Source organism: Lipophrys pholis, assembly GCF_963383615.2.
Source record: "Lipophrys pholis genome assembly, chromosome: 14".
NCBI classification, from domain to species: Eukaryota; Metazoa; Chordata; class Actinopteri; order Blenniiformes; family Blenniidae; genus Lipophrys; species Lipophrys pholis.
The window spans coordinates 16986073-17011198 of record NC_137633.1 but is presented as its reverse complement, the minus strand read 5'-3'; the positions used below and the strand labels follow the sequence as shown (position 1 = coordinate 17011198).

At 45.1% G+C, this 25126-nt stretch overlaps 1 protein-coding gene across 1 annotated transcript in view; it reads right to left on the bottom strand.

Annotated features, from left to right (window-relative positions):
• tiam2a (TIAM Rac1 associated GEF 2a) overlaps window positions 1–25126 on the bottom strand; it is an 82378-nt gene that overhangs the window by 41201 nt on the left and 16051 nt on the right. Inside the window, exons 2-8 of the mRNA XM_080479863.1 lie at window positions 13212–13308; window positions 11171–12343; window positions 7744–8221; window positions 6678–6850; window positions 5512–5736; window positions 1618–1803; window positions 1250–1393 (exon numbers count right to left, since the gene is read on the bottom strand). Of these exons, the coding sequence (XP_080335989.1) occupies window positions 1250–1393; window positions 1618–1803; window positions 5512–5736; window positions 6678–6850; window positions 7744–8221; window positions 11171–12337 (2373 nt within the window). The 5' untranslated portion in view covers window positions 12338–12343; window positions 13212–13308. The remainder of the gene's footprint in view (window positions 1–1249; window positions 1394–1617; window positions 1804–5511; window positions 5737–6677; window positions 6851–7743; window positions 8222–11170; window positions 12344–13211; window positions 13309–25126) is intronic.

The following is a 25126-nucleotide window of genomic DNA, read 5'->3' as shown; positions in this document are numbered from 1 at the left end:
TCCTGCTATAAGCAGCCGCTAATTCACCCCGCCTGAGGAGTTTCATTACTGCGGGATTTAATAGGGATTATTTAATGTCACCTCAAGGCCCGGGAGCTGCTGTCAGGCGCTCAAACTGTGACAAGGACACAAAAACACTGTCGTAAAGTTCATGATGTCACATTTCTCTTATTACCATATCTATTTTTTTGATTGAAGCGGGAGCCCAACGGGCTTGCCGCAAGTCACACATAAAAAAAAAAAAGAAGAAGAAGAAGAAAAAGAGTCTTTCGGTTTTAACGACGTACAAAATGATACACAAACACCTTGAACCTAATGAGGCAACTGTGGAGCATAATTTCATCTCGAGGCAGAGAGAGTCCCGTTTTTAGCTTGGAGAAAAATACTATTGATTCTTCTTTTAATGCAAATCACATTTGCATTTCAAATTATTCTAATTTCATACATCATAAAATATTTTTTTTTTATATAAAAGGTTACATTTCGTGTGCATTGTCATTTTCCTCACTTTTCATTTGCTGCAGTTGAAGCTGAGTATCTGGTTTTGTTTTTTTCTTAGTGCCGTGATGTGAAAGCCTCGAGATCAATGTGAACCAACGCCCTCACTACTCTACATCTACAAGGAAACTCCAGTCACTTCCTCTTTCATCATGGTCATCTAGTTGGTGGAGTGTTTGGATCAGAGAAGATGCAGACTGAACGTGGAGTAAAACAACTATCAATTTACGTTTCAGTTCACCCTGATCTGCACTAACAGATGTGAAAGCGCCTTTAATTCACCAGATATATGACTATGGGTGGTTTTATCTTAGAACTGTCATGAAATTTGAACGTTTAAGTAAAGAAAGAGATATTCTAGGTAAACCAGATTTTATAAAAAAAAAATTGTATGCAGCAATTTTCTTCTGGAGTGTTTACTGACTGTTTATTTGTGTTTTATTGTGATTGGATTTTATGGATCTTTTCGCTACCATCAGCATCCCTCCTTTGCTTAATTCACCATTCATAGTTGACCTCAACCATGCGGGTCTTGCTCAGGGACCCTCGGTTGTAACCAGTCAGCATTGGGATTGGAACCTGCAAACCTCTCACTTCTTTTGAGAGTTCTTGCAACAAGCTTCATAAATCTCACTGCTGACACCGAGATGTGTGTGTGTGTGTGTGTGTGTGTGTGTGTGTGTGTGTGTGTGTGTGTGTGTGTGTGTGTGTGTGTGTGTGTGTGTGTGTGTGTGTGTGTGTTCAGTATTACCTGTGACGCGGAGGGTCTCTTGTCTCTGCCCCTCTTGGTGAGGTTGTCGAGGCCTTTCAGCGACGAGAAGAGGCCTCTCTTCTGCTGTCTGTGCGTCAGGGACAGCGAGCGCCTCCTGACCGTGGCCTCGTCTCGAGAGCAGATCTGAAGTGCCACAATATCACCGCTGAGATCGCTTCTTTTAAACATCGATGTAATCAAAACATCTTAATTGGGGTCGTTTGCCCTCAATGATGCGTAAAGGAAACGTTTGCAGAATGCTTTTTAGATTCAGCTTCTCAATGTTCCTGTTAGACATCAAGTTAATCAGAAGTGAAGCGAAAAACGTCGCTGAAATTCATAGATTTATCTGTCCAAGCAGTTTTTACCAGTGCGTGGAAGGAGGAGACGGAGAATAGGCCCAGGCGTCCCAGGGTACTTTTGGTGGGGCGGCTGGCAATAGCGAGCAGGCTCTTTGGATTGGGCAGCTCTCCGCCCTGTAAACTGGCGAGGTAGCAGCGCATCCTGAACAGATCCGTGCTGAACCGCTCCAGGTTCTGCTCCCACTGCTGGATCTGGAGGAAACGGGAAGATTACGACAACGTTTAACTCCTCAATGGGAACCTGTTTTTCTTTTTTTCTGTCGGTGATGGATGAAGCGAAAAGAGAGAGAGAGGGGGGAGGAGGCACAGGAGAATCAAAGAGGGAGATCCAGGGTCACTCCAGTGCTTTCCTTTAAGCTGCAATTGCTTGCAGATGTTGGTGGAGGCTGAGGGCATTTCTTGGTGGAGGTTTGATAGCGAGGGATGACTGAATACCCAGTCCATGTGTGTGTGTGTGTGTGTGTGTGTGTGTGTGTGTGTGTGTGTGTGTGTGTGTGTGTGCGTAGTAAATCCAAATGCCTATTTTTATGACGGATTTAAGAGACTGGTGATGTTGCACAGACCACCCATTAAAGTTACAAACACACATCCACATGTGCAATTTTTACAGCTGCCCCCCTCCAAAAATCCATCCCTGTTTGCACTATGTAAGTTATAAGAAAGTGCTTATTTTGTTGGCTGGAGACCGGCTTTAACGAGAACACTCAAGTTAAACAAGCCTCCATAACAACTGGATTTAATAGGTCTCCTCTGCGCTCTGAGTTCATTTACAATAACGCCCCCTACGGTGCTGTGCCATTAGGTCTCTTTCACGTCCACTGCATTCTTTAGGATTAGGGGAAAAAGAGAAAAGACCACGGGGAGGTGTTTCATAAACCTGTGCCTCGTCAAACATCTCAAAGACCTTGCACAGAAAATAGAAAAGAAAGCAAAAACTTCTACGTATGTAACTGGGCAGGTGGCCTCGGCCAACGGCCTCGAGTCCCATAACATTCAGACATTCCTGTCCGAGACGTAAACCATCAGGAGTGAACAGTCTTTGGCTGGAAATGACTTTGAATTGGCACGCAACACATCTCCCCGATTGGTAGACACAACAATGGTAACAAAGACAGCACCAACCTATTTTCATTGACAAAGACCTCCACAGAAAACACACATTTAGGATAAGAATAAAATGCCTAATTCTAGTCTGAAAATAGATTTCCAAGATGTAAAATATTTGGATAAAACCAATTATGCAAAGACACATGACTTTAGTAACTCAAGCTAAATTTCTAACTTGGATTTCAATGCTCAACTCTAATGCAAAAGAGGCTCCTCTTTCTGTATAAATAATAAAAAGTGGTTTATCTAAAATGTTGACTATACAAGCTATACAGGTATGAACTCAGAAAAAAAAGTGTAAAGAATGTTTCAATGTGTATTTTACTATGTGAGAAAGGTTGCATGCAGGGTGGGCATTAGCCTTGAATGTCTTATCCAGAGACTTTATTTCAAGGACCTCACCTACTCACTGAAAGAAAACAATCACATGCCTGTGCAAATAGCGATTAGAAATATTTTAGCCTTTGGCAAAACACACCCCTCGGTGCTCAAACTTAGCAGTTGTGATAATTATGAGAGTTCAAGCAACCAAAGTTGGATTTTATAATCTCATTTACTAATTCCTACACGTTTACTTGCACTTTTCAAAATTTAAAGTTAGTAAGCTTGAGTGTAAATGTACTGCATACAAGTCATCACCATGTTTATGTGCTGATGATACTCATGTAAAAGTGATTAAAAACCTTAAAACAATACATTTAACAGTAAACAGGTGAATTTCTGGACTGATAATCACAGAGAACATGAGTTTGGATCGAAGCTGAAGGTTTTTCTATGGACACACGGATGACTTTGTTGTGTGTGTGTGTGTGTGTGTGTGTGTGTGTGTGTGTGTGTGTGTGTGTGTGTGTGTGTGTGTGTGTGTGTGTGTGTGTGTGTGTGTGTGTGTGTGTGTGTGTGTGTGTGTGTGTGTGTGTGTGTGTGTGTGTGTGTGTGTGTGTGTGTGTGTGTGTGTGTGTGTGTGTGTGTGTGTGTGTGTGTGTGTGGTGTTTTCATCAAAAGCCCACTCCGTCTTGTCTCGGACTCGGCCCTGGTTAAACTTGAAGACCTCGCACATAAATCCTCTGATGTAAGCGGGCATTTTTTTTTTTTTCATCCCGCTATTTATGGGTCATTAGATAAACACACAATGTTCTGCAGGAGTAGTCTGAAAATGACTTTAGATGGGGAAGGAGGCCTTACCGGCTAAATCAGATAAGCTCTTTCCTCAAAAGCACGGACAAATTTAGGAGAGTTGCCGTGCAGCAAGAATTCAAGTCTATGTATAAACTACCACACAATATTCCTGTACGATTCGGGTTTACACGCAGTCTGGACGTGTTTGTTGAGAGACAAGTATCGCTGTCTTCTTTTGGGAATTCCCTAAAATAGTCATCTTCTAAAATGTGGTTTGATGATTTTCTACTTTCAAAACGAGGGCCGAGGATCTGTCTGTTGGTTGGACGTGTACGTTGTGGGGTCTGAGTAAATGCAGTGAAACATCAGAGAAAAGTTCGACCTGTTCGGGCCCATCTGGTCCTACGTTAGCCTATTTACATCCATTTCAGGGCCATTCAGCTCAGCAGAAGACTTTTTCTCCAACATCCTTTTCTTATTCCCCCCTTTAACATCTGCTCCCTGGATTCAGCACAAACACTAATGCATAATAAGTCCTTCAATGCAACTTGAGCGAACCTTGTGTTTGTGTGTGTGTGTGTGTGTGTGTGTGTGTGTGTGTGTGTGTGTGTGTGTGTGTGTGTGTGTGTGTGTGTGTGTGTGTGTGTGTGTGTGTGTGTGTGTGTGTGTGTGTGTGTGTGTGTGTGTGTGTGTGTGTGTAAGGAGGCAAATGCAGACTTCAAACAAGGTCTACTGGCACAGATTCCAGCAGACATGGGTGGGGGTGGGCGGGGACATCAAAGCAGTGCCCTGTTGGTGCTCGAGAACTCAAGCAAAACCCTAAATCTATCATCAGCCTCAAGGCGCCGGTATCAGAGCCCTGTCCCATACCTCCTCTGACCCTATCATTGACTCCAACCCCGTCTGTCTCTTTGTCTGCTCTGAGGTGGCACAGCGGCTAATTGGAAACAGGCACGAGCGCACAGTGAGGCGGTGACATCTCCATCGGTCATTACCGTGGTGGAGCTGTCCTGCTCCTCACTAGAACATATTTACCTTTCTACTCAAACCGAACCACACCAGCGAAGTAGTTTTGAGCCATCAGTGTGCTCATGTTGAAAAAAGCCACAGAGACACATTAAGTCTAAATTTACTTAAAGAGCTTTAAGTCGCTGTACACTGGGAATGGAGGCAGATTTTCCTACACATTTTATTTCTCATAAAAAGTATTTGTGTTCCTGTTAAGATATAGGTAAAAGGCTTTTTATATCCGTCTATAATCAGCTGCAGCACAGTGATTCTCCCCGGGCTGTGAGGAGGAGGAGGAGGAGGAGGAGGAGGAGGAGGAGGAGGAGGAGGAGGAGGAGGAGGAGGATAATGCACATTGAGAGTCCATTACTGGGAAACATCTGGAATTCCAATCTGATGCCCGGGGAGCGATCGGCTCCCCCCGGGCTCCTCGCAATGCGCTAGGGGACTCGCACATTTAGGCCACTTCACCCAACCACAGACGGAAATAAAGCTCAAGCTTGTCGCCGCACTCCCAAAATCAGGAGAATTAAGTAGGGCACGCCATGTGGCCTGAAATACACCTGATCCACGAGTGCTGTGAGGTGAGCTCAGAAGCAAAAGGCAAAATATTCGCTGCCGTTTATTTAATTTCACAGTCAATATCGACGGGCCGTGTCACCGCCTCACCTGGTTCTCGATAGCTTTGCGGTTCTTGGGATCGCTGACGACAGTCAGCTGGAGCTCGGCCATCTTCTTCATCTTCCCGTCCATGTCGATCTTCTGCAGCAGGCCGCGGACCTGGCTCCGCAGCAGACGCACCGTGTCCTCCTTCCCCTGGCGCTTGGCCAGCAGCGACGCGCTTGCAGAGTGGATGGCCGTCACCCAGTTTTCCAGGTCGGTCTGGTTGGTGGCCTGGAAGGACAACGGGGGACAGTCTTAGATCAGATGACGCGACGAGGCCAATACTCCTCGTTACGAGGCGAATTCATAGCTCCCGAGCATGATGAACGTCTCCAGTGCAGCGCTGGTGTGTTACTGTACCATATATCACAATACGATCATTGAGTGGTATGCCGGGCTTTGCTGGATCAATAAAAGAAATGTTGATTAACAGCCTATGTACTCAGCCGGTGTTCAAATCAAACATGTATTTTGCTTTTTAATAAGCCATTTTATTGCTACATCCATCACCCTGGAGACAAAATGGTATTAAAATCAGTTGCCACAGCGACTTGTGCTCAATAGGGCATGTAAATGGAAACAAAAGGATGAAACCAGGCTGTCTTTGTGTGGCAGGTGATTTTCTCCTTCCTTTGCCTCCGAGGCCATGTCGTGTTCACTGGCTAAAAGGGCTGGACGCCGTGGCATAGTGCATCCTGGGAAAGCCGCAAGCCTCAGTGCTGAAGCTGGACAACATAGCCAGCAACGGGTATGAATTTGGTGGGGAGAGATAAGTCAGTGAGAGCGAGGGGAAAAAGTAGGATGTGCTCTCAGACCGCGTTGGAAAGGTTGAGGCCTTTACAAGTTTGTCAGGAGCTGAAATTGGTCATTTTATATGCAACACTCGGGGGAAGGGGAGCCAAAAAAGTGTGTGTGTGTGGTATAATTGAACCGTGTTCTGCAAGAGCACACTGTGTGAACATTTTTGCACATTTCTGTGTTTAAAAGAAAAACTAATGTTGAGTTGGCTGCAGTAGTGTCGGCTTCGGGATAACAATGTTGACAGGATAGTGGCCAACAGGACTAACAATGTTTCAGTACCCCAAATCCAAAGCAACACAATCTAATGGTATAATACACTTTAATATCTAAGTTTAAGATAAGAGTTATCATTGACGGTTTGACGTTCTCACCTGGAAGAGGTAGACGTCCCCGTACGAGTTGCTGAGGCAAAACACGTTCTCCTTCTTGGGGTGTTCGGGAACAGACTGGACGATGCTGTCCTCGGCCAGCAGGGCGTAGCGGGGCGACAGCTCCTGCTCCGGAGAGCCTTTACCATAAGTTTCATAGAACAGCAGCGTACATCCTGCACAACAGGAGAAAGACACAAGATCAATATACAAACATACAAAAAAGACGCGATAAAATTCAAGACGTACGTTACTACGAGAGGTTTTGTTCATTTTGAACAAACCGTTTTCTTTATAGATGCATATTTTATGAATGACACCTTTTTCTTCAATTCTGGTGAAGTTTTTGAGAAATTTAACAATCTGATTGTTAGAAAGCAAGCAGAACAAGCGTCTGAAGATTAATACGTTTAAATGAATGCATAACTGAAATCAGATCGGTTTTGATTCCTAAAATAATGATTATAAAACCACAGTCACTAAAAAAGTCAAACGTCTTAGATCCATGGTAGAAACTAGAATTAATCAAACACTAATTAAAATAAAGTCAAGCCTTTTCTGCTAGGACGTGTTATAAAAGAATTAAAGAAATGACCTTGGTCGAGATTAGCTGTAGCACTGAAACATAATACCAAAAACAAACAACAACAACAACAAAAAATCACATAATCCCCAAAATCTCACTTCAAATCAGACGAAAATGACAAAACTGTCTCTATTCATACATTGTTTTTCTTCAATCGGGCAATTTTTCCATAAATCAGTACTATGAAAGCAATATCAATGCATACATGCACATTTGGCAGCCTGTTTATCTCTTTTGGCCAGAAGCAACAGGATGATTCCTTGGAAGCCAAACACAATTACTTAATGTAAACTGGAGACGCTGCGGTCAAGGACGTGACTGCTCTGAGAAGAAGACACTGAGAATAAACGGGATCTTATCTGCCGGTTCGAAGTGAATAACGGAGCTGAAATTCTGATTATCGACTTGACTCATTTCCACTTCAGAACCACAAGGCAGAAAATTCCCAGGTTCCGTTTTCAAGGTCAGAAGATCCAAACTTACCTTTCAGGGTCACCCAGTACTGCTTCCACTTGCGGCGGGTCACCAGCTCCAGCTTCCTGTCCTTGTGCAGGGTGACGAGAGGTTTGAAGGAGAGCCAGCCGGCCCTCCGCACCACGCCCTGCTCCTTTTCGAACAGGAGGTCCAGCTCCTCCAGGGAACCCTCAGCCGACTCGCTACTGCTCTCGCCCTCCTCCGTGCCCGTGGACGGGTCTCTCCTCTCGCCGCTGCTGCCTCCCGCTCCCCCTCCTCCTCCTCCTCCCCCCGGTCCGGTGCCGGTCTCCAGCTCCCTCATGAAGTTCTCATAGATGTTCTGGCGGAGCACATCGCTGGTGGATTGGTGGATGGCTCCGGAGGACTGGGCCCTGGAGGCCCCAGGGAACCAGAGGAGGCTGGAAACCTGCGAGGGGGAGCTGGTGTCTGCGGTGAGGCCGTCGACCCCGCTGTCAAAGGCATCACTCAGGTCCTTGTACCTGCTCTCCTGATGAGCGAGAACAATTGACGAGAACACGTGAGTAATGTGATGAATTTCAACTCGAGGAAGGTCAGAGAACGAGAAGATGAGTGTGAGAATTGTACACTTTTATTAAATAGCTGGAAAGGAAACTTTTGTTCTGGTTGAGGCCTTTTCTAACTTAGTTGAGATCGTTGTCCCCGTTTACGTTTAGGTAAAAAAGTCCTTGTTTGCCCCCCAGAGATGCAGATTTCCTCTAGCTTACAGTGAGACAGAAATCAACGCTGCCTCTTTCAATTAACCCAACGGTGCTGAGAAACTTTTAAAAAAAAATCTAGTCCAAACGCTCCAACCTACTTCAAAGTCTCCATTACAAGTCTCTAAATTTTTCGCTCGTCTGAGAAAGTGGGACAAATTCCCTATGATGGTACCTGGGAGGTTGGAACCCTCCAGGCTCAGACAATTTCACGTCATTTGAGGTATGCTGTGGCTTCCCAAGTCCCCAAATGAACACTTGACGGAATTGCAGCCTTTCATGCCTAATGACAACCTAGCTACACTCGACTAGATTGCAGCATCGATTCTGCCCCCAGCAGCACAGTGGAGCACCCTCCACATGCAGACGCACAGCATGCACCGTCACATGAGAGCTCATTCTCTCCAGCTTTTGTTTGCACGTGCATCTCACTCAGTTTAGCACAGAGAAGATCTGGATAAAGCTAACTCCCTATGCTGTGTGTTTCCTTCAGTATTCAGCCACCCGACAATGTAGAGCTTCTGTTTGACTTTCCAAAGAACTGAATGAACTCTCCCAGTGTTCATTCGAGCATAGCCCGTGTTTAACTATTACATCCACCTGCTACCATGAAATACACAGTATTTGCACTGTTAGGCCATAGGGAAATGTGCAGGGTGCACATGGTGGGTCTCTCCCTGGTTTCCTTTAGCTGACAGATTCCAGAAATATGCACCGTCCCTCTGTTTTCTTCCAGCTGCTTTTCATTAGAAAGCGGGTACTAGGACTATGGATCCAGGGTCAGAATGTGACCTTTAAACCCCCACAAGTCCAGGTGGAGAGGAGCCAGAGCTGGTTGTTGCTTTACCAGTCCTTTGAGATATATTGGACATGGAGATTTAAAGCTAATGGAGCCATCAAAGATCCATAAAAAGTCCCAAGGAATCAAACGGTGATTGGTTTTGACTTTCCTCAACAGCCCCTACATTAAATAGATTCTGAAGCTTTTGAATAGAAATCCAGATTCCTACTTGTGTTTGCCAGATATTTCTTCTTTGAGTAACTAAACCTTGTTTTGTACAGCTGAAATAAAGCAACCATTTAACAACTTCAGGTTAAAGAACCTCTAAAGTAAATAAACCAGTTAAGCACCTGCACATGGCCATACATTAGCATGGAGTTATGGCAGGCAGGAGCTTTAAAGAGACATTAGTGAAGTAAAGTGAAGGCAGCATAGGACTCAAAATGAATGGCCCAGGTCTTCACTGTATTTGTCACTGCAGGGTCGGTGAGCAGCGTCAATGCAAAGCATCTCATCTATTTAACTCCAGATTATCTGCTGTTAAAGCACAAGGAGAGGCTCACAAACCCTTACACCAGCAAAGTAGAAAAGTCCTTCTGAATGCCGCGATTGTTCTATTCTGTGCTTTGTTTTGCTGTAAGTCCCGACTGACTGCTCAGCAATCCCTATTAGCAGCTTTATTCTCTGAGGAACGTGAGGGGAGCCCAGAAAATCTGCACACAACAGCCCGTACAACTACGAGTCATTCATTAACATTAGAGCAGGGGTGGGGTTAAATCTTCTGCTTGGATTTAGTTTCACTCTACAGTCTCTCGAAGGCTTACAGCTATTCTCTTGGCAGTATCCGAGCAGCGTGCTTAAAACTTTTACAAGGGAAGGCAAAACGAATTAATGCAGAAACAATTGCTTTCAAGCCTCAAAGACAGAGACATGAGTTGAGGCTCAGCTTAAACAAATGTCTCAGGCCAAATGAAATCTAGTAAGAGTGCCGTACATGCACAACAGCATCGTACGGCTCTTATAAACACGTGCAGGCAACATGCAGACGGGCAGCGCTTATTTCCGACCTCTCTCCTGACCCCTGCCTGCATGGTACGAGTATCACTTTACTTCTGGGAAATCACGTATGCGAATGTAAGCAATGTGGGCTCAGTCTTCACTGCTTGCATTTCTCTGCAGCCAGCATCCTCCGCTATTCCCAAATTCTCTGTACTTTTATCAATTAATTAAAACCTTTTCAAAACGACTAAGCAAATGGTTATTACTTCACTAATGAGCACACCGTCAAAAAAAAACAATTCTGCTCGATCGACGTCCTCACTTAGACGCTACAACTTGTAAACAAAAGGAGCTAAAAACCTGCAACAAGCAGCCCGACATTTCACAGCTAATCACATCCACGACATAAATGAGATTCACCCACCCTGGAAAAAAGCCTGTGACACCTGCATATCTGACTCCGTTTCCTTGAAGAATCATCCATGTCTTCACATCCATCTGCACGGAAAACAACTAGTCCCAGTGTTGGCCACCCGACAAATTTCATTTTGCAACACCCCACGGTGACCTGTCCTCGGACAGCTGGTGTTGTGGTGCAGGAAGACCAGAGGACCGTGGTTGGTTCTCAGCCATGCCAGGACAACCGCTGTGGCTTACTATCACATAAACCTCGGCCAGGTGGGAAACTGTGTGCATTTATTACCGATGCCCTCTTCTGACTTGGACTAGTTATATGGGAGCTAACCAAGATCAGACTAAGACCCCGCTACTGTAAGGAGGGTGGGCTATAGGGTGATAAGCACAAACTCTATGCAAAAAAAAGTTTTACATACCATGTAGGCAAGATTTCTGTATGAACCCTGTGAGCGATAAAGGAAATCATTCAGAACTGCTTCTGCAATATTAAAACAACTGGAAAGTTAACCGTGGCCAGACGTACCTGTGACTTCCTCTTCTTTCGGGTGAGGCTGCCCGTCCAGTCACTGAAGCGTCTCATGCGGTTTTTGATTGAGCTTTTCTTTTGGAAACCAAAGTCAGGCCCGGACTGCTCCTGGTGCTGTTCTTGTTCAGTGTACTGGGACAGGTTCTCACTAATGGTGTGAGCTTTGGGCCTGCGACAGGGAAGGGTGTACGACGAGTACTGGTGGGTCTCTGAGCATTCTTCTTCCAAGGGGACATCCAGGACAGATGCAAAGGAGGCCCTGTGTGGCCTCGGGCCTGGTGGAGGATCCTGTAAATGGGCGGACAAGTCTCTGACTGTGGGGAAGGTGGCAGCCATCGTGGGATCCCTGTAAAGGTCGGTGATGGACAATGGGGGTGACTGTTCTGCAAAGGCGTCAAGTTGGTGAACGGGGGAGGGAACTACAGTGCAAGATTGGTCCTGCTCACAGAGCTCCGTGCTGGGCCCCCATGGGGAATCATACCAGGAGCCATCGGAGCTGAGTGAGCTTCCTTTGCTGGTCCTGGCCGTGGAGGAGGTCGATGCTGGTGGTGGGCCACTGCAGTGGTCATCCTGCCTACTACCACTGGACCCAGGCAGACTCGGGGTGGAGGAAGAGTCCAAATTGGGAGAGAATTTGAGGAGCTGGACCGGACCCGAAGCCTGGTCTAGTAGAAGGGGGTTGCCCGAGGTGTTGGTGAACTCCACCCTCAGACTACCATCCTTCTTGATCACCACCCGTGGGCTGCTCTGTTCCTCTAAAACCTCGTGCTCCTCACTATGTCCATTCAAAGTGTGTCCGTTAAGCTCAGCCCCATATGGATTATCCTCATAGTCCTCAAACATGTGCCTCCTTCGGATCCCACAACCAGGGGAGCGATGCCAGCGATGCTCACCGGGGCTGCCCCCCCTCACTCCCTTGGAGATGTAGTCACAGTGCCGAGTAGTGTAAGGCTGTCTGCTTTTAGCAGGGGACAGGCAGCCACGGCCAACACACCTGGCCTTGTACCCCGAGCCCACTGGAGCGTTTTTCCACCAGGAGTGGGGTGACAGGGCGTCATCTTTGGCTGAGCGGGGCTTCAATGAATATGGTTTCTGTTTCCCGGGGAAGATAAAGCTTGTGCCTTTAGGGCCCTGAATGCTGTACTGGCTTTCTGAATTTCCCATCTTGGCCTGGAAAAAAAAAATGAAAAACAGAAAATACACTCATAAAGCCATCACCGGAAAATGGTAGTCACATATGGCACAATATATATATATATATATATATATATATATATATATATATATATATATATAATGGCCCAGTATGATATTGCGAGCGCTCATTTGAGCCATAAAATGAATTACTCATAGAAAATATTGCCACTGTGTGGGTCTAAAGTCTGACTTTATGTGTTCCATTATTGTTTGTTTCCAGAGTAAAAACAACAGCAGGTCAACGCATTCTTGATGCTTTTCAAAACAAATAGCTACAACTGATTCTATCACATCTAAACATGGGGTTTGTGTGATCTGTCGCCTGACTACATGCTTCTATTCTTCCTGCAGAAAAGTCAGGGGAGATGAACGGGCGTTTAACCCGTCGCGGTTGTTATGTGTGACGACAGTGAAAACAATTGAGAAAATTACTTCCAGGCGGTGCACAACGCTTTTACATTAGCAACTGAAAGCCGTGACCAGATAGATATTTCATTACAGAGCTTTAAGAACATGGGAGACAGCCGACAGCAACAGGCAGGATCTGTATCTGCCGCTTGCCTGTGATGCCATTACGTAACAAGTGCATAGAAGGCCAACACCTCAATCAGACTTCATGTGTTTGAATTAGCACCCCAAGTAGATTAACAACTTAAAGAAAACACACTCGAACATGCAGAACGGATGCGATGCCTTTTTTTTTCTCCCCCGTACTGCTACACAACATACTGTGTCATAATAATCGCCCAAAAAAGTTTGAATACCAAGCTAACAAAGATCGCATGGAAATGACAGGATTGTTTGAATACCGAGACATGAAGGCCACAGTTGTTGGACTCACCTCTCTGGACGACTCTTCTCAGACTGGAAATTCTACGAACGAGGTTCTCTCCACCTCATGTCTCAAAATAAACTCACTCCACCGTCATCTGGCTCATCTGAAACACACAGGGAGAAGTTGACTCAGTACTAAGGTTCTTTCCACAGCACAACACTGTCACTGAGTCCGTGCGATGAGCTCCATGTTTGATAACAGGTGTGCCTGTTAAAGAGCAGACCTAATCCCCGGCAGTTGGCAGGGACACTGCTTGTTTCTCACAGGGAGAGACACATCCCTGCAATGCTGAATCACACAAAGACAATGCCACCATCGTGAAAGACTGTCTTACTTTTACTCTTTCTCTTGTGCTGCACAGACAAGATGATTTGGAAAAATGATTCCTTGAAAAGTAACCAAGAAGTCCAGTGAGTGTCACTACACGTGATCCCAGTTAGAGATCCACCAGCCAGGATTCGAGATGTGCAGGGCTGCACAGTGGAGTAGTGCCACCCTGGCGCTACAGAACGACTCGTTTAAAAAAACTGCTCCTCCCCTCCCAGAGCAGCTCTCCCCCAATCCAAACCAAACATTTGTTGCATTTTTCCACCTTCCCGCAAGTAAATGACGTCGCCTTCGGTCCGGTTTGGGAAAGTTTTGTCAAAGCTGACTACAGTTTACCCGCCTGTTTATTTTTAAACCTTGGAACCTTAGCTTGCTCCTTCTTTTTTTTTTTTCCTTCCCCCTTCACTCGTCAGTGCCAAATTTGTCGACGGAGAGTCGGGGGCGAAGTAAGAAAGAGCCCTTTGCGGAGGCAGCATCTTGAAGCGGCTTGACTCCTCCTTGTGTGTTCAGCATAACCCCTGTAAATGCATGTAGCTGGTTGTGTGAGGGGGCTTTCAAACAGTGCTAACCCCACTAAGCCCGGCAGCACACGTACAACATGTGTGCTGTTACAGTGTAAACAGCTCGCTGACCAGAGCCCTAACCTTCGGGATTAAGCGACCTGTAGCATTAAGAGTTTATCTTCACCTGCTTGGATGCACCTTGACTGAGAGGTGAGATGAACAAGAGTTGAGCGAGTACATCGACCCCTGCTAAAAAAAAAAGTGTGTGGATTCCTGGGAAATCCAAAATTATTTACATTTGTAACATGAAGAACTTGGCAAAGATCCAGGAGGATGTTACAAATAAAAATAAATAAATAAAAAAAATGTACAAGATGAAGAAAATCGCACACTATTTCTGCAGCTGTTTAGAAAGAGTGTGAAAAAAAGTAGCGCTTGAAGGTGCAGTGGAAACTTGGCCGGAGATCTGCGCGTCTGGTAATGAACTTGAACCATCTCTCCGAGGTGATCGGGGGATTAACAAAACGCTTCATTCGTCATGATTTAAAGGGATAAGAGGTTGAACATAAGCAGCAATTGATACCGAGACAGAAGTTCTCTGCACGCTAATTCTCAACTCACATTTTGCTTTTTTGTTCACAGTAATACACAAGTTATTTACAGCTTTGTCACAGTTGTTGAATTAGGGCCACAGTTCAGAAGAACACTGGAATGGCCAACCCGGCAATGTTGATGCATCTCTGGTCAACTGCACAAGAATGTTCCAACTCTAAACATGTCAATCCCCTTCATTAACCTTGAAGCCTTGGGGAAAACAACCCAATTTACTCACTCCATTTCCCCCTTTTTCCGTTGCAATCCTTGCCTTCAACCCTCGCTGCACATACACCAACTGAAACCCAACGTCTGTTACCATCACCAGCGTGCAATGAGCCAAATTAGGCAGAAGAATATTGTGTTTTGAGTCTACAAGTATGAAAGTACGTCTTTTTATGAATGAAGAATTACCAAACAATGCCTTTTCCGGAGTGAAGACAGAAAAAACAGCAGCTGCTGACTTCACTCGGAGTCAACATAAAGCCGGTTGTCGAACTTGTCACAATGACGGCTTTCTCTTAACACTAGTACTGATGCCTTTTTTGCTAAGTTTATTCAGGCAGCACAGGACTGCGGGTATGAAAGGCTCAAAGGCGTGCCAACACACAAACCCCGAGACACACACGTTTGCCTTCTGCTGCAAGCTGAACCGGAGTATTGTGCGACTGTTTGGAGAGAACAACAAGACAAGTCTTCCTTTTAGCTGAAAAACCGCTACGCCCAGTCTTCTGCGCGCTCCCTCCCTTTTTCCCCTTCGTTCCTCTGTTTCCCCGTCAAAAGGCTTCCTACAGGCCATCTGCTCGGGGGCCAAAGGACCACTGGCACCCCGTCCATTCTGCGGCACACCCCATGACCTGGCATTCTTCTCAGGCTGCCCTCAAGTGACTCCCACGCAAGGTCGGTGTTTAGTCTGCCACCGTGTGCGACTTGGGTCTACGCTGAGGATAACGACAAGGAATGGGGGCCACACCTTGACATGAGATAAACACAGTAGGTCCATAAAGTGTTACGGAAGTAACCATGTTTCTCCTTCATGAAGACCACCGGGCATTTATTGAACAGGAGCTACTACATCAGACTCTTTCAGAAGCCCACACGTGCAACAAGTGCAATCTGATCCTCGTGTCCTTGAATCTCAACTTGAGAGAGCAAGCATGAAATACAGGATGAATCCCACCCACCCCCATCCTGCAGGAATATGTTTTTTTAACCTTCTTCTGATGTAAAATCTTAAATATAGAAAAGTAGGTTCAGTAAAGCGATCACGTGGAAATTGAAGGCTTTGTTACCGAGTTAACACGTGATTCTGGTGGGAAAGAAACTCAATCAGGAACACAAATGACTGAGTGGAGAAAGTAATCCCTACGAGGTGCCAACAAGGTTTCATGCTTTTTAAATTCTGCTGTGAGCCATGAGGTCATTTGTTATTGGTAGTGACTCTTAACACAATCGCACAGCCTTCCTCCTGTCAAATCACAGCCCGTGGGACTTGTCTCTTATCACTCTCCTCCGGCGCGACAACTTCCCAGCCCTTAAAGGAACAGCGCGCCTTAAGATTTAACATTCAAAGTTATGCAAAGCAGTTCACCGCTTCTTCTAACACTGTGAAAACAACAGCAAGAAGCAAAGAAACACAGAAAACAGTGTTATCGTTGCCAAAAGACCATGCAGTCTCCCACTGTTTCTGTCTTTGTGAGGCAGAATTCAAGCATCCTGCGGTTGTTTGCTTATGAGGAGAAACGTCTGTCTATGAATCACTCAGTGAAGGCCCATATTACTGTGTGGCAGATCCAGCCAAAGCCACCAAGCATCCATCAAAGCGCTTGTTAAGTATCTTTTGGACTTTTTCATGATACATTTAGAAGCTCTGTGCTTGGCTCCTGACCAAAAAATGACATGGCAGCATCCTGAAAGATTTATACACGTGTGCCACAGCTATTCCAGATCGGTGCCAAGATTCTTTTTTTTTTTTTGCCAAGTCAGACAATGTGTTGCCACCAAACAAGCACTCAGCAACTTGAGCTGTAGATACAAAGTTTGAAGAAAGTGATAAGTCTGTCCAACTCAGTTATTCTCACCAGTGAATACGAGTCAGGCATAAACATGCAGACAACCCTGAAACAGCAGCAGAGGTGAGAAAGTCTATCATAACTTATGAGGCTACACTATGAAAGCTCAAGGCAGGCCATTACACGAGTGATGGAAATAGAAGCACACGCTATTGTAGAAGAGACACAGGTGGGAAGTAAACAGTACTCACAAATGCAAACACATAGAGTAGCCCACACCTGTGCATATGAACAATAGGAGACAATGCAACCTCTTCACCCAGCCTCATCCTAATCCAGTAAACAGAAGAAACAAAGGGAAAGAAAGATAAAACACAGAGACCACAACATGACTTACCTCTGTGGCCCCGGGCTTTAATCTAAAAGCTCTTTGAAGAGCTTGCAAAGGAGAAATCTAGCTGGTGTTCTCTGATCTCCAAGTGGATTCTCACTGCGAGGGCTCATTGAGTCTTAAAGCAACACACACACACACACACACACAACGTATCTGAGTCACACACACGCGCGCACCCAGACACACTGGGAGACACGTGGAAACTCCCTCCCGGCTTTGGAGGGAGCGGGCGAATCACGCTCCTCCCTGGGTAACCCTAGGCAACCGAGCGCCAGAGGAGCAAGGAGGAAGAAGTGGAAAAAGTTCTCAACAGAGGTGCTCGTTCAAAAAGAGAGACGCAAGGATGTTTTATAGCTCTCGTCCATTTAGAGACTCAACTGCTAAAAAAATAAATAAAAAAAGTAAAAAAGAAAAACGACTCCACTACTCAACACAGTTGGTTTTCCTATATCCAGCTTTTCCGTTGGCTCGCAGGAGGATGCAGGGCTTGTTGCAAGCCGAGGCGGTTTTCCATAGCCGCTTTGAGGCGATTGGTGAAGACAAGCTGGCGTGTAATGGCTGTAGCTCTGCTCAGGGGAGGCACCGGGGAGGGCGCAATGACTGCAGCTCTTGTCTGACCCGAAACACCGCAATCCCCCCACAGGAGGAGGCCAGAGAGGCAGCGAGTGACCGAGAGGAGACAGTCTGTATGTGTGTGAGGGAACGAGTGTGGAAGAGCAAAGGCGAGGGGGCAAAGGTTTGGTGTGAAAAAAAAGAGCAGAGCCAAAGAGGAAATTATACAGGAGGAAACACAGTCGGTGACATGCCTGAGCTGTGTGAAAGTCCCAAGGAGCCTAGAAGGGACCGAATGTGGGTCGCATTTTGAGACGAGGCTAAACAAAACAAAGAAGCTTTAAGCGCCGTGCCCTTGCATTAAAAACCAGCCGCACGCCAACTTGAGACAGCCGACGTGCCTCCGTTTGTCTACAGCTCACATACCTGCGGTCACACAGGCGCACTGGACACATTCAGAAAGCCACAACACAACATAACACAGCATCAGAACTGTGTAGCGAGAGACGGCTGTTTATTTTTCGAAGAGAATAATATTGGCGTACGGGATCGTATCACTCCACTACAAATGGAAAACATAAGTGTCTCAACCCGGCGGAGCTAGAATTTGGTCCTGAATAGCTATTGAAAGTCATGTCTGTGCCACGCTGCCTGAGCAGCTGTGGAGTGGCCTTCCATCAGCCTGCTGCCCCACATAGAGACATCAGCTCTGGGACACAATATGAGCGGGGCCCAAACAACATTGTCAGCAGCACAATGGTGCTCGTGCTCCGGTCTGAGCTCCTCTCAAAGGCCTTTGTGTGGCTACGGATGGAGGCGGCTAAAAGCTCGGTCAACAACACGCTTGGCCTGAAAAGAGAAAAGAGTGAGGCTCCAAGAAAGAGGGAGGAAGCAGCGAGCGGCACTGCGATGCATATTCATACGGAGCAGGTGTGGGCTCTAATTCCACCGCGCCAAATGGTCTGACCTCCAATTACGATCAATTAAGACTCCAACAAGCGCCGCTCTCCAAAGACCAATCAAATCCCTCCGTATCCAAGCTCAATGTCGTTTTCATTCGTACATCTGCAGACACTGAAGTGATGATGAGACAGGCAGCAGGCGACCACGTTGTTTTGTAAGGTTGCTCTGCACGTAGATGCCAACATGTGCCCGAGAAAAAGAAATGATAGTGAAGAGGAGAGGAGAGGAAATGACAAGAGAGAAATCCTAGGGTTTATCGTCACGTTTGGTTTAGTTAAAACAATCCTCGTGCCTTCACTGCATGGACAGACTCCATTTGAAGAGGAGTTTGATTCAAGTCCGATTTCAGTCTGAAGGCATCATGTGATGGACATTAAGACAGGGTTTATTATGATATTGTTTTGAGCGAGAAAAAGACTAATCCACCACATTACTCCACTCATACATTGTGCTGCATCGAGCTCATTTGCGCAGGAGAATATACAATTATATCTTAAGTTTGATGTGATGCCTGAGAGAGAGCAAAGAAAACCACGGATTGTAAACTCAACGTCTGTTTGTCATGACAGAGGGTTTGAAGACTTCAGCAGCAACAATTTTATGACAACAAAAAGCTTCTTCGGTTACTGAGAGAACCAAGGTGGTTTTGTTCATTCAGTGACAAATGTCCCAAAAAAATAAAGATACTTATCTTCAAATTATCAACGAGTTTGAAATGTTTCAAGTCTTTAAATGAGCAAAGTTAAACCAAAAACGTATCTACGTTAGTTTAGATATCCCACTGTTTGACTCATTGATCACATTGATTAATGAACATTTGGAGGGTCCCATTTACACAAGCAGGATCACAATAATTTATCCAAAAGGTAATCAATAACCACGAGTCAGGTGAGCAGTGAATGAATTAATTTCCCCGAGGGTCCACATGAACCATAAATATAAGCCAGTCCAGCCAATATTAAAAATCCTTTCCATTAAAGAGTATTATTGGATGGTTTGGATAAACAACCGACCCTCAGCAGGAGTCAAGTTTGTTCAATTCTCTGCAACTTTATCTGTTAAGGGAAGATTTTAATTGCAATCCTTGAACGCGGATCTCTGCTTTTCATGAGTAGTTAAACCTTTCATAGCGACACTGGTCAGAACTCTTTGGGTTTTATTTATTTTTGCAACATTTTTGTGGCACTAGAATGGGAATGGTATGCAGTAGAAATCCAATGGGGGGGGGGGGGGGGGGGGGGTAGAAGAAAACCAGTTAAACTGGATGCATCAACTTTCAGAATTTCTCCACTGACCTCACAAGTGTTAGTCAGGGAGAAGCAAAGGATTGTATGAAGTCTGCAGTCCCAAGGCTGGACTAAATCATCAAAAGTACACTTTCAATTCAAGGCTTTCATGAGTCAAAGGTGTGAGCAACCAGACAGGAGGCTTTGTACTGAAAACTATTCGAAAAGATATTTGAAAGTGCAAACTGAATTCTTTACAAGCCTGCAGTTAGCACCTGAAATCTCAGGCTTTCCTAGATTGAGTATCAACCTGTTAGATTACACAATTCTCACTCAGAATTATGGGAATTCCATCTGAAATAGGGAGGATTTCCAGTCAAAAGGGAGGAAACTCGCCTCAAAGTCATGCTGTCAGGTGAGTTCCTAAAAAGATGCACAATGCAACCGCTATAGGAGATGCTTTTTTTTGGGACATTTCACCGTATTTTACACCAGAAGGTTTCATTAAATTGGCTTTATGTTAAGACTTTGGTCATTTTCAGCAGTTATTATAGTTTAGTTTTGTGAAAATATAGGCATTTTCCATCACGTATTCTTCTTTAGAAAAGCTTTAAAGTTTAAAATGAAAAGTTATTACGTCCTTATTTTACCGGTGCGGCCCACTCAAGATAATAGGCCATAAGTGGCCCAAGAACTAAAATGTGTTTGATGTGAATACGTTTTAAATGAGATGTCTGTGAAACAAATGCACTCTTATCAGCACACTAATGTTCCGTGTAAACAGTTCTTAGGTGTGAAATAGATCATCTATGTCATGTTTAATCTCAGATAGATTACCTGCAATAATCCATCTTGCTCGAGGAGCAATGTGGGGGTGGGGGGGGTCTGATGAATGGGGCGGAAAAAAGGAGGCGGAGGGGGGGGTGTGAGGGGGGGGGGAGTCGCGGGGTGAAATATGAGTTTTCTGTTATTGCGTTCTTATTACTCGTCGCCCTCATAAACAGCATGATGGAGACACTCTCGTGGCTGGAGGCCGTTTTATGGTTTGATGCCATTGATTACCCGGTTCTCCGGGGACTGCATTCGGCAGCAATTTGTGAGGAGGAAGCATCCACCGGGAGGAAATAAATAGATGCTAATTGCTTATTTTAGCAGCGATTAGTACGCTGCCCCACCTACAAACACGGATTTAAAGTATCAAGCGCCTGGAGATGCGCTGGGAATGATAACCGCCGGGCGGGAGGAAGCAGGGGTGGAGACTGATGGAATTTGCTTAATCTGGGATGCTTTCAGTCGGGGTGAAAGGTCAAGCCTTTTGTGTGGTGCTGGGTTCCACAAACGGCTCCCTCCTTGTCCCTTTACTATTCCGACTTTAATTGAAAGACTCCAGGGAGGTTAAACATTGAAGTGTAATTTAAATGCATCCAAATCAACTTGAATCCTGGACTGCTGCATTTGTTTTAACATAAATACACATTGCTGTTAATGACTATTGAGATCTATAGGCAATAAGAAGCATGATTCTTCTCAATCTGAAATATCCAATAAGTCTGTGTAAATAGTTTGCAACTGTCATAACAATGTTCTCCACAGAGGGTTATTTTAATTTGTCTCCATTACACGTGGAAGAAAAGAGTCAGTTCTGTTTAAATAGAATAATCCTGGTTGCAACATAAAGTGCATCCAGCATAATAACTAGCCATGGTTACAGTGCAACGTTACAAGGACTTGTTGTGGAGACCCCTTTAAAACACCATGCTGAGTCAAGGCCCCTTTTTACAGAACAAAGATTAACTGGAAACTTAATGACTTTTTTTTTCCCCGTTTGTTTTGGAAAAGTTTCTTGTTCAGGCATACGCACGAAAACCCTGAAAATGCACATCAGGCCACTAGTTGGTGTGCGATGTTCAAATTTAAGCACCTTTAAACGGTTTCTTTGTCATAGTGAGCCACTCATTATCTGCGCTATGTAAGAAACGTTTCTCCGCATGTGATCCAGATGACGATGTAGTAAATGTACTTTATTGGGGAGGTCAAAATCCAAAGATTAAGCAGCATTTCTCTGAGATCTGCAGGCCGTAATGCACATGTGCAGTAAAGCACGTTTCAGAAAAGTTGTGTTTTCTTTTTTCACGTGGAGAGTAAACGGAAAACATTTCACTCTCTAGAAACAGGTTTCTGGTAGTCTTAGCAGGAGGCCTGTCCAACACCTTAAAAACAGCTTCTTCACACAATAAAAGGAGGAGTTTGTCTGCAAAATCACATCCAAGAGAAAGTACAGCTACAAAAAGCTGTGTTGTCATTTGGACCACCATCCATCATCTCCTGCTCGTTCTCTTTCCAAACTGTGAAATCTCTATTTTCTGTCAGCGCAGGTCAGACCGGCGCTCCTTGTCAACACGACCGCAGCCGCAACACAGAGGGTGCAGACCAAACTTTAAATTAACCAGGGTGTGTCGCTGCAGGCAGGTCTTTTGCTAACAAAAGAGGGTGGACGTGTCCCAAAGAAAAGCACCAGAGACATTACTCTCCACTGACAGTGGCGGTGGAGATACTGCAATGAGAGATGTGGTGTAAACACAGTCTGAGGCCTTTGTTTAGAGGAGAAACTGACTTCGGCCATCCTCAAGGGGGGTGTCAGTATCCATCTGCTGCAGAATGGAGACGTGTCGGCATGTCTGCGTGTGATTGGTGGAGGAAGGAGCAGGTGAACCGCTCTCAAACGATGAAGCAAACAGCTGGAAGACTGCAGGAGCGAATCAGCGTTCCATCAGCGTCTCTGTTAATTAAGCAGCTTAATGGACAGAGTGGAAGGTCGTTTTCAGGGTTAAATCTTAAAGGGGGAAAAAAAAAAAAAAGGAGGTGGACTGACTGGTTTTCCCACTATTTAGCTGGATGGCGTTTCCAGTACAATCAGCATGCTCTCTCTCTCTCACACACACACACCAACATCTGTGCTGCAACACAGCCAAGACGCCTGATCACCTTCATGCCGCTCTAACTTCATCTCATCAAAGTGGAAGAAGCTGTTGAGAACCTCTGAATTGAGGCTGAAGGTTGGAAAGAAAACACCAAGTGCACAGACGGGCCATAACAGAATCCTTACATTTAAAGTGCGGTAATAATATTAAAGTCGAAACGTCAAAGGTCAAGTTGAAATGCACCTCTCTCTTTGGATTTTCATTCTGAAAAATGTGTTATTCTCAGCTGTCAACCTTTATTTGCAACATTTGTAAATTGCTTTAGACTTGAAACCTGCAACATCTCATTTATTTACAGCAATATTTATTTCCTTGCTATATTTCTGATTTGTTATGAAAATGTATACGTTTTTTCCCCCCACCACAAATCTGCAGTAAATGATTCTACTTCATATCACAAAGCTCTCCGTTTTATTTCCAATTTTTCTTCTTTCCCAAATGTCTGCTTTAGTTCTGACATTTCTGCTGTTTTGCAATACCTTGTATTTACTTGCAATATTTGGTACTTGCTTGAAATTTCATTTGATTTCACAGTTGAAAGCTCTCAGATCTCCTCTTTACTTTCAACATTATGCCTCTCCTCGCTGCATTTCTGATCTATTTCCACAATTTTGCCCCAAAAACACAATCTTTATTTCTCCTATATGTTGTTTTTCCAAATTTCTGCCCGACTGTCGGCAGATGCACCTTTCTTCCCACATGTCTGCTTTATTTATCAAATTTCTGCTTTGTTTTCAACATTTCTGGATTTTCACAGCCTTTCACAAACAAAGTAATTATCTACAATATTTTCTTGAGCTTTATTGCCAAATTGTCTATTTAATTGCAGAGTATTGTCACAATTTCTTTAATTTTGCATCACTTCATGTTCAAATATATGATTTCAAGCAAATCTTGTCCTGATATATATATTTCGGCATTACTACCAGCAATTTTATGTGCAACATTTGTTTTAAGTCTCAACATTCAGACTTTATCACAACATCTCAGCTTTATTCCCGAGATGTAAAATCTAACTCTGACAGGAGGTGCGTATAAAACATTAAAAGCCTGAGCAGACTCTGTAACGGCCATGTAAGAGTCGCTGAAGCTCGTGGGAAAACAAGAGCACACCCAGGCCTGCCCGGGGAGACGGGGCGAGGCCCGACACCTTCCTCGTTCAAAGGGGAAAGCAGAGATATCTAATTATGTCCCGGCAGATGGGAGATAGGGAAGGAGAAGTGCCTTTGAGGTGAAGGGGAAAAAAAAAAAAACAACGAGCCAGCGTGTTAGTTGCTCACCTTCAGAAAGGGCAGTTTGAATGAAAAGCATGATTTTCATCAGCCTCCACCACTATGACTTTGTATAATACTTAATGCAAACGTCTGCATAATACTCATTCATTAAAAGTGTTTGCAAACTGCATTATCTGCACAGGAAGCGACCGCGGCTGTCTTTTGTGTGCTGCAGGATAATCTGTCACACGCTGCACAGAGCGGGCTCCGGGTGATTAATATGATCAGCCCGCGACTCACTCACTCATTATCATAGCAGCAGCCACTGTAGTGTACTGTGGCAGCCATGTGAGACACACTCCTGACTCCCCGAGGTGATCCATCAGGGATCATTGACCGCTGCAGTGCGGGAATCCGTCACGTCGTGTCGTCTGTTAGAGGTCGCGCAGAACCACTGAAGATTCCTCGGAAACAATCATGCGAGGTGGGATTCGGGGGAAGGTGAACGGCCTGCAATAATCGATGTGGTGCTATCTAAGGGTGAAGTCACGTGTTGGAACACGGGCATCAATCAAAGGAGGTAAAAAGAGGCAAAAATCGTTGCGAGGCAGCGGGAATCGATTCATCTGCGATCCGAAGTGAATCTTTCAAAGTGTCCCCGAGGTGAACTCCTCCAATAAAAGACACGTCTTTATATCAAAATGGCACATGGCTGGTGAAAATAGCTCTATCTGGGGTAGTAGGGCAAGTAACCAAGCCTGGCTTTGTCCCAGGAAGCACACACCCTCACACACAAACACACCTGCTAGGCTGGCAGATACTGCTGCAGGGGAGGGCCAAACAGTCTGCATCCAGATGCTCTGTGAGTATATGTCTGTGGAAGTGTGTGCGGCTCCAAGCCCCATCCATCACGGCCACAGGCATGCATTAATCCCTCTCAGCATTCTTGAGGAGGTCTGACGCCAGAGGGAGTTTGCCCCGGTGGCCTCCCCCAACCCCAGGGTGCAAGAGCCATACTCACAATTCCGGAAAGCCACTTTTGCCCGCTGCACAAATAAAACTTTACTCCTAAATTATGTTGCCTGGTAGATAGTCAACGTGCAATTTAAGCGTTTTCTCTGACAACCGGAGGAAAGACGAGTTCATGCCAAAAAC